General features: G+C 34.0%; 2 protein-coding genes across 2 annotated transcripts; one reads left to right on the plus strand and one right to left on the minus strand.

Moving 5' to 3' along the window:
* Positions 1-248: 248 nt before the first annotated feature.
* LOC121366703 (dehydrogenase/reductase SDR family member 7-like) lies at positions 249-1,356 on the minus strand. Its single transcript, XM_041491046.1, has 3 exons — positions 1,186-1,356; positions 781-984; positions 249-269 (listed from the first exon to the last, which is right to left on the minus strand). The coding sequence occupies exons 1-3, from the start codon at positions 1,354-1,356 to the stop codon at positions 249-251; spliced, it is 396 nt and encodes a 131-aa protein (XP_041346980.1).
* Positions 1,357-1,529: 173 nt separating this feature from the next.
* On the plus strand, positions 1,530-9,231 carry LOC121366704 (glutathione S-transferase theta-1-like; the record flags this gene model as incomplete). The annotated part of the gene is made up of 4 exons (XM_041491047.1): positions 1,530-1,644; positions 1,691-1,781; positions 1,826-1,975; positions 9,095-9,231. Coding segments are annotated over exons 1-4 (493 nt in total), but the record flags the coding sequence as incomplete, so codon positions are not given.
* Positions 9,232-9,372: the final 141 nt, after the last annotated feature.

A 9,372-nucleotide genomic window follows, 5' to 3' on the forward strand; every position in this document is an offset into this window, starting at 1 on the left:
ATATAGTCAACCACCAGTCACTGGCAATAGTGTGTATTGTTGTTAGGTTAAAGGAATTAAAGGAAACAAGCTGACAAAACTAGATAAACCAGTTCAACTAGATCCTAAAGATTTCAAGAGGACTTACAAGCTAATATTGTACGGTTTATTGGTAACCATTAAGCCTTTATTTCACTGTATAAATGACATAGCTAAGTGATTATTTAAATTTATCAAGTTTTCTAGTTTTAATAGCTTGTAGTCGACCTTTAGCTTTTCTTGCTAGAACACTGCAAGAAAATCATAAATAAAAAACTATTTAAAGTGATAAGTACTTACAAATTTGCCAAATCTGGTATGTATTGTGTTAAGTATAAACAATAAGAGGAAAATATTCTTACAAATCCAGACTTCATTTAATTTATTTGTCATTGTCACAGCAATGAGATGTGTACAACGTTTAGAAGACACTTTCATAGTGTCTGTTGGTGATCCCACATCAATTAGTTGATCTTCCTAAATAAATGCCTCATATACAAACTACCATTATTAAACCTTCTTTAATGTGGAGCCTAAAAGTTTTCTTGAGGTTCCAGTATAAAGTGGTCCAGGACATATTAAAAGAACACTCACTCCAGTATCTGCTAACTCAGTTCTTAAAGAATTAAAGTACCCCTATCATAATATAATATTATTAGATTATAGTTATAGCTACTTGTATAGCATGTTTACTAGCACAATATCCAGCTAAAACCAGGTGTCCCTAACATAAAAACAGATTAATATAAACAGTATACCTACTAATGATGTATCTATCTTTCCACTGAGACTACTAACAACTACAATACACCCATCCCTCTCTTTAACCATATAAGGTAGTACAGCTGTACTGAGAGAAACAGTACCAAGAAAGTTAGTGTCTAAAAGGAACTTGTGCACTTCTAATTTAGTATCCATAGCAACTGCTCGTTGAGAACAACCAGCATTATTGATTAAATAATCAATCTATACATTCATAATATAATATAAAAATATTATGATCAATAACTTGCTTTACTTTGCCATAATGATTGATAACTTGTTCTACACAAGATGAATGCTTATCATATTGAAGTATATCTAATACCATTATCATATGGACCTTTTATATTCCTCTGGTGACAGACCTATAATAACAATACCACATAATTATTGAGTGGTAAGTGCTTTACTTTGGCATTTCTCTAATACTCTGTGTAATTCAGTTTCTCTTCTTGCTGACAGGACTAAATTAGCACCCAATTTAGCTAAAGTGTATGCCAAGATTTCTCCATTGCCTGAAGAAGCCCCTGTAATCCAAACTACTTTACCTTTAATTTTGTGAAGATTTGGTCTCATTTTGTCATAAGAAAATAAAATTAAATTGCAGTCTGAATACATTATGAAGAGAGAAAGGAAAAAGAACAAAAAATAGAAGAATCAGTATAAAATATAAGAGCCACTCCATCTTTTGAGGAGGCGTTGAGTTCCCACATAAACGGAAAACTCCGTACACTAAACAAGACTGTATTATGGGCGATTTGAAGTTCTTTTTTGATCCTATTTCCCAACCATCAAGAGCTGTATGGATATTTTTAGAAGCTAATCAAATACCTTATCAATCTTGTGTTGTCGACATTGCTAAAGGTATAATGGCAATATAGATATATATTTTATGAGTCTTGCTTTACAGGTGAACACAGGACAAATGAAGATTTCCTAAAAGTCAGTGCAAATAAGACTGTACCTGCTATTGATGACAATGGATTCAAACTCTTTGAGAGGTAATCATACTATTTTGTGTTAATATATCTAGTCTATATTATAGTGCTGCCATCATGAAGTATCTGGCTGCTAAACACAATGTTCCTGATCACTGGTATCCAAAGGATATAGAAAAGCGAGCCAAAATTGACGAGTATCTTAGCTGGCTTCTGGCAATCTTCGAATGGGAGCTGCTGGATACATGTTTAGAAAGGTAATACTGTAAATAATATATTTCTATTACTCATTATATCATATAGTACATTGGGGAGTAAAGTTTTTTGGGATGGAACGAAAACCAAGAAAGGATTGATGAACTTTACAAAATCTTGCAAAAGAGTATGACAATATTAGAAACACATTTCCTTAGTCAGACCCAGTTTATTAGTAGCAATGAGATATCTATTGCTGATGTACAAGCTCTATGTGAGTTTACACTGTTCTGGGCAGCAGATATAGAGATACTCCAAGATAACTCACGATTGACAAGATGGTTTTGAAGACTGTCAGAAAGAACTTGGTCCTCATTTTGAAAATGCTCACAAATGGATCAATACTGCACGTGAAAATGGAACCTTTAAATTTGAACTTTGCAAGCAAATTATTGTTTGAGTAATTTATTATTTTTATATAATTATAGTCTATTTTTTAATTATATCTGGGCTTGCTTGATATTAGTACTAGGAACTTTCGTTATAGTAAGTGCTAGGATATTTGTTTGTGATCTCTCTCTCTTACACACACACAGATTGCACAGATAGAACATGTTGGTAGACGGACATTAATGTTATATGGTCTTGGAGGAATGGCTATACTTTTTGCCCTTGTCTCTTCTGCTTTCTGTTTTCATTATGTTTTTCTACAATGATACCACTAACACTGGAGTATGTGTATTAGGTCATGTGACTACATCATGTGATTATGTTACCATAGCCCCACAGTACCTGGAATGTTCATAGTGATTTTTACATTTGGTATTACTATTGTTTTGCACTGGGTCCTCGTGCCATTCCTTGGTTGATGGTATCGGAACTCTTCCAGCAAGAGGCTAGGCCATTTGTTGTCTCCATAGCAACCATTGTGAACTGGCTTACTAATTTTGCTATCGGTTTTTGTACTCCCCTTCATGTTGGTATGTTAATTAATTAAATTAATTTCATAATTACAGGATAACCTCAAATTCTACCCATTTATTATTTTCTGTATAATCAGTGCTTTAGTTTGGGCTTTCATGTTTTACTTCTTCCAGAGACAAAAGGAAAGACAGTTGATGAAATTACTGACTATTTTAAACAAGTCACTAATAAAAAAAACAACAGCTGTCAACAACATTTTTCACTAAAATCATATTCATGATGCATTGTAATCCACTAATTAATTAATACAATTGTTTTTATAAACTGAATGACGACCTCGTATTATTGTATTGTTTTATATACTCCATCTTTTGAGGAGGCGTTGAGTTCCAACATAAACGGAAAACTCCGTAGACTGATAAGACTGTAGTGGGACTTGCTATGGCCGATTTGAAGTTCTTTTTTGATCCTATTTCCCAACCATCAAGAGCTGTATGGATATTTTTAGAATCTAATCAAATACCTTATCAATCTTGTGTTGTCGAAATTGCTAAAGGTATAATGGCAATATAGATAATATATTTTTATGAGTCTTGCTTTACAGGTGAACACAGGACAAATGAAGATTTCCTAAAAGTCAGTGCAAATAAGACTGTACCTGCTATTGATGACATGGATTCAAACTCTTTGAGAGGTAATCATACTATTTTGTGTTAATATATCTAGTCTATATTTATAGTGCTGCCATCATGAAGTATCTGGCTGCTAAACACAATGTTCCTGATCACTGGTATCCAAAGGATATAGAGAAAGCGAGCCAAAAATTGACGAGTATCTTAGCTGGCATCTGGCAATGTTCGAAGGGGAGCTGGTGGATACATGTTTAAAAGGTAATACTGTAAATAAATATTTCTATTTACTCATTATATCCTATAGTACATTGGAGTAAAGTTTTTTGGTATGGAACCAAACCAAGAAAGGATTGATGAATTTTACAAAATGATGCAAAAGAGTATGACAATATTAGAAACACATTTCCTTAGTCAGACCCAGTTTATTAGTAGCAATGAGATATCTATTGCTGATATACAAGCTGTATGTGAGTTTACACAGTTTCTGGGCAGCAGATATAGAGATACTCCAAGATAACTCACGATTGACAAGATGGTTTAAAGACTGCCAGAAAGAACTTGGTCCTCATTTTGAAAAGGCTCACAAATGGATCAATACTGCACGTGAAAATGGAACCTTTAAACTTTGAACTTTGCAAGCAAATTATTGTTTGAGTAATTTATTATTTTTATATAGTTATAGTCTATTTTTTAATTATATATCTGGGCTTGCTTGATATTAGTAACTAGGAACTTGGCTATAGTAAGTGCTAGGATATTTGTTTGTGATCTCTCTTACACACACACAGATTGCACAGATAGAACATGTTGGTAGACGGACATTAATGTTATATGGTCTTGGAGGAATGGCTATACTTTTTGCCCTTGTCTCTTCTGCTTTCTGTTTTCATTATGTTTTCTACAATGATACCACTAACACTGGAGTATGTGTATTAGGTCATGTGACTATATCATGTGATTATGTTACCATAGCCACAGTACCTGGAATGTTCATAGTGATTTTACATTTGAATCAAGCTAAATTATATTAAATCTGTTATAAGTAGTTTGTTAATAAACTATCTTTATAACGACAATTATAGTTAACTAGTTTGGCACAGTCTGAAATCTGATTGGTTAGTGTTTTGTTCTTTTAAAAGGCGCAAGGTGGCATTGAACTAACCAATAAGATCTCTCCATTTCTGATAAAGGATCATATATTGTGCTTATCAAAGTTATTATTGTTCCTAAAGACAATGTAGTTACTGGTAAGTCTGGTTTGTCTGGTTACTGCGCATGCCCAGTAGAAAACCCGGGGAAAACGTGGTATAAAAACTGCATATCTGCACTAGTCTCTCGTTTTTCTGACCGGATAACTGACCATTACCCTGGAATGCAGAGAGAATTGCCCGTTTCTCTATGCTATGCCAAATGGACTGTGTAGCACTTATGTGAATTCAAGTTAAAGACAGAGACAGTCAAGTAAGTTTCTTTTCCATATATCTATGTATCTCACTACATAACCACTAGCCTTGACTTTTACACAACAGTTACTCTTCAAATACACAAAGCCTTCATTTCTGAACAACTAACACTATAGCTACTATAACCTTCCTTACTGAACAAATAGCTGTTTTTAAAGTAACTAGTCTTCCTGACATTCTGCACAGCTGTAATCACTTGCAACAACCAGCCTTCCTTTTTGAACAAAGTTTTATTATAAGTATGTACTGGTAGCTTTCCCTCCTAACCACTTTAGTTAGTTAGTTACCTGACATTCATATTCTTATTCTTCAGTATTTTATCAGTTTTCTTTTTATTTTTATAGAATTAAATACAACTCTCTCTGCAAGTTAACTGTCATATCTCTGTCATCTCTATCTATGATGTCATTGCTATATTGTGGACTGGATTGTTAGTAATATGTTATATGGAGTGGATGTTGTATTAATTATGGTAATGTGTAAGTCTGTTCATGTGTATAATATACACTGTCTCATGTATTGGGTAGTTGCATGATGGACGACATATGATGGACTAAAGTGAAGACTTGCATGCTAACGGCTCATGACAATGTAGACTTCCATCTCCCTATGTTCTGTTACAAGTCCATTTGTTGATACAGCACTGTATCTAAGGGATTTGTTTGTGCTTAGTTGGGTTATCACTGTGTGTTCGCTTCAGTAGGAGTCATTTCTGGCCCACAGCTTGGCTTTGACCCTGACGGTATCTGGGCCATCTAGCTTTTGTAGACTGGGCCATCTAGTTTTTATAGATTGGGTCATCTAGTTTGTGATAGGAGTGCATGATCGACAAAGTATCATGTGCTCCTAGTTTCTTAGGTCTAGATAATTGATACATTATGAGCATGTAGACTAGTTTTTTGTGGCCCAGCTACTTTTTCCCCAGCTTTTTCTGGGCTACCTAAGTTTTACCCAGCTTTTACTGGGTCTAGTTTTTCCCCAGCTTTTACTGGGTGTATTATGTCCACATTCACCTCTGTATTTTTATTATTATTTTTTTGTTGTTAACATTGTTGCTTGTCTTGTCTTGCTTGTCTTCCTTCAAAACTGTGAGTTACCTTGTCTTTTTGTTTAGTAACTGTACGTTATGTGACAGTAACTGTACTACTACATTCTATAAACAGAACTAGGCACTAATACAGATCATTATAAGGAGATGGAAGTCCTAATATATAATGTATTGTAGAAGCTAGTTTACCTCAGCGCAAGAGACTAGCTTCTATTGTTCTATACGTGTATTGCTGCATTACAATGGAAGCTGTTGCCATATTTTCGAGAATTTCTTCAAGAAAGCTTTTCTGATATTTGCTTCTGAATTGTGCTAGTATATTAATGATCACTGCATCAGTCTTCAAATCAGCTTATAAATATTCAGAGCAGTCAAAATCAGTTTGACATATTTGGATCAATTTCAGAGTTTTTGAGTACATTTGAAGCTGTTTCAAAATACAAAGACAGGTTTTATATCGGCCTTAAAGACAGCTTTCAAGTGTTGTACAATAAAGACAGTTCAGTTCTCAAAATCAGGCATTAAAGACAGCATCCAGGAATCAGGCTTAAAAACCGCTTTTCATAACCGGCATTGTCATAAAATTGGATATTAAAGACAGCTTTGGGCCTTAAAGACAGCTTCTGAAAACGGGCCTCAAAGACAGCTTTCAAATATTATGATGTTACGTTATTTAAAGCAAAATGCAATGTAACGTTTTAATGGCAGATTTTCCTTTTTAAAAAAAGACAGTTTTTGAATTGAGCATTGTTCATAACAGCTTCAAGACAGCTTAATATTGCATTGTAGGTCTTTTTAATTTTTTTTCTAATTCTCTAAATATTTGGAGTTCTACAAGACAGCTTCAGTCAAAGTATTGTACAAATAAGCTTATTTTTATATTTAACACACAGAGCCTTTAAAGACAGCTTGTTTATAACATTCAAAGTTTAATAAGCTTACTTCAATCTTCAAGCTTTATTTACTAGTTTTGTACATTATCAATGGAAACAGGTTTGTTAAAGAAGTAAGTTAAATACTTTAATGTATTCTTGTCATTATACAACCCACAATGTCAATATTGGATCAATTATTGTGATACATAGGAATTTTTTACAATGTCTTTTCTAGCATCAAATTGAATCAAGAACTCCAGTGTTTGGTAAGTAAGTAAGTTCTTAACAATATCTTCTCTAGTGTCATGATCAAGAACTTCCAGTTTGTAGCAGTAAATTATTAACAATATCTTCTCTAGTGTTGTATTGGATCAAGTACTACAGTTTTGTAGCAGTAAGTTCTTAACAATATCTTCTCTAGCATCACCACTGAACTCCAGTTTGTTGCAGTAAGTTCTTAACAATATTTTCTCTAGTGTCATGATCAAGAACTCCAGTTTGTAGCAGTAAGTTCTTAACAATATCTTCTCTAGCATCACCACTGGATCAAGAACTCCAGTTTGTAGCAGTAAGTTCTTAACAATATCTTCTCTAGCATCACCACTGGATCAAGAGCTCCAGTTTGTAGCAGTAAGTTCTTAACAATATCTTTTCTAGCATCACCACTGGATCAAGAACTCCAATTTGTTGCAGTAAGTTTTTAACAATATCTTCTCTAGTGTCATGATCAAGAACTCCAGTTTGTAGCAGTAAGTTCTTAACAATATTCTTCTCTAGTGTCATGATCAAGAACTCCAGTTTGTAGCAGTAAGTTCTTAACAATATCTTCTCTAGCATCACCACTGGATCAAGAACTCCAGTTTGTAGCAGTTAAGTTTCTTAACAATATCTTCTCTAGCATCACCACTGGATCAAGAGCTCCAGTTTGTAGCAGTAAGTTCTTAACAATATCTTCTCTAGCATCCACCACTGGATCAAGAGCTCCAATTTGTTGCAGTAAGTTCTTAACAATATCCTTCTCTAGTGTCATATTGATTCAAGCCCCCAAAAACTCTGAAAGAACCAACCTGTATTTCCAATCATGTCTTTAATCTTTTTTTTTCTTTCCTCTCTCTCTCTCCAAAAGATTTAGATCCAAAGTCTTTTTCACATTGGTTTCAAGAAAATGTTTATTGTTTTGTTAATTTTTTTTTCTTTTTCTCCTTTCCAACAGCGTGGGCAAACAAGGTAGTACTACCTCCACGTGGTGTTGCCTGGGGTCCCCCTCAATAGTTCTTGTTAAGAACTTTTGTGATGTCTAAATGTAACTACATCAAATCCATCAAGAATTGTTCTTGCGTCTTTGTAACTTCATTATTTTCTTTTTTAATAGATTAAACCACGTCTGTATTGCTTTTGAAGACTCTACAATGTTCCCCCCTAATAATCTAGTTCCGAGTTACATTGGATCACCTTTTGACTGTTACCATCATATGTGGTCTAGATGATTTTTAGTAACTGTATTCCATCTTTTTTTCTAAACTTTTGTCTAATTTATTTTATATTTTTTTGTTTAAAGTTTTTAAAAAAACATCCACCAAATCAGTTAGCTTTTTTAAGATGATTCAAATAGGAAGGTCCTCGAAATAATGGCTAGTTCTAAGATAGATAGAAACATCCACCATTAGCTGGATGGGGAAAACAGTTACAAATGTTCCCAAATTTTTAGCCCCTTATTTGAAGTTTTTTATTGCCATTGCCAATAATATTTAAAATCGCTGGGAAACTTACCTGTCAGTATCTTTCCCCACGTGGATAATTCTGGCTAGAGGAGTTTACCGACGTGGAACGGGAAATCTTCTAAATTTTTGTTAAGATTAACAACTATAATATATATTTTATATAAAGATAACACGAAATAATAAGCTCCGTATACTGTTGCAAACATGGCTGCTTTAAAGTACTTGTTTGATGCGTTTCCCAACCATCAAAAGCGCTGTGTGGATTTTTTAGAAGCTAATCAAATACCTTATCAATCTTGTCGTTGTCAATATTGATAAAGGTAATCGTATGGATTTGTGAGTTTATTTTCTGCTTTTTACAGGTGGAAACACAGGACAAATGAAGATTTCCTAAAAGTCAGTGCAAATAAGACGTTTTACCTGCTATTGATGACAATGGATTCAAACTCTTTGAGAGGCGACTCAATACTATTTTGTGTTTATAATATAGTCTATATTCTATAGTGCTGCCATATCAGGAAGTATCTGGCTGCTAAACCAATGGTTCCTGATCACTGGTATCCAAAGGATATAGAAAAGCGAGCCAACATTGATGAGTATCTTAGTGGCATTCTGGCAATCTTCGAAGGGAGCTGCTGGATACATGTTCGTAAAGGTAAATACTGTATGATCTAATAACTCATGCCAGTTCTATAGTATGTAGGAGGGAAATTACTTGGTATAGAACCTGACCCAGAAAAGGTTGATGAACGTAACAATGAGGTTGCAAAAGAGCATGAAAAGACTGGGAAAACAT

This window comes from Gigantopelta aegis, unplaced genomic scaffold, assembly GCF_016097555.1.
Source record: "Gigantopelta aegis isolate Gae_Host unplaced genomic scaffold, Gae_host_genome ctg6735_pilon_pilon, whole genome shotgun sequence".
NCBI lineage: Eukaryota > Metazoa > Mollusca > Gastropoda > Neomphalida > Peltospiridae > Gigantopelta > Gigantopelta aegis.

What these genes read in the sequence shown, in the direction of transcription:
- LOC121366703 (XM_041491046.1), bottom strand. Translation starts at nt 1,356, where the DNA reads ATGAGACCAAATCTTCACAAAATTAAAGGTAAAGTAGTTTGGATTACA. An exon ending in TAGAGAAATGCCAAAGTAAA is followed by an intron (nt 985 to 1,185) that starts GCACTTACCACT and finishes ATGAATGTATAG; the next exon opens with ATTGATTATTTAATCAATAA. An exon ending in GAAAGATAGATACATCATTA is followed by an intron (nt 270 to 780) that starts GTAGGTATACTG and finishes ATTTTCTTGCAG; the next exon opens with TGTTCTAGCAAGAAAAGCTA.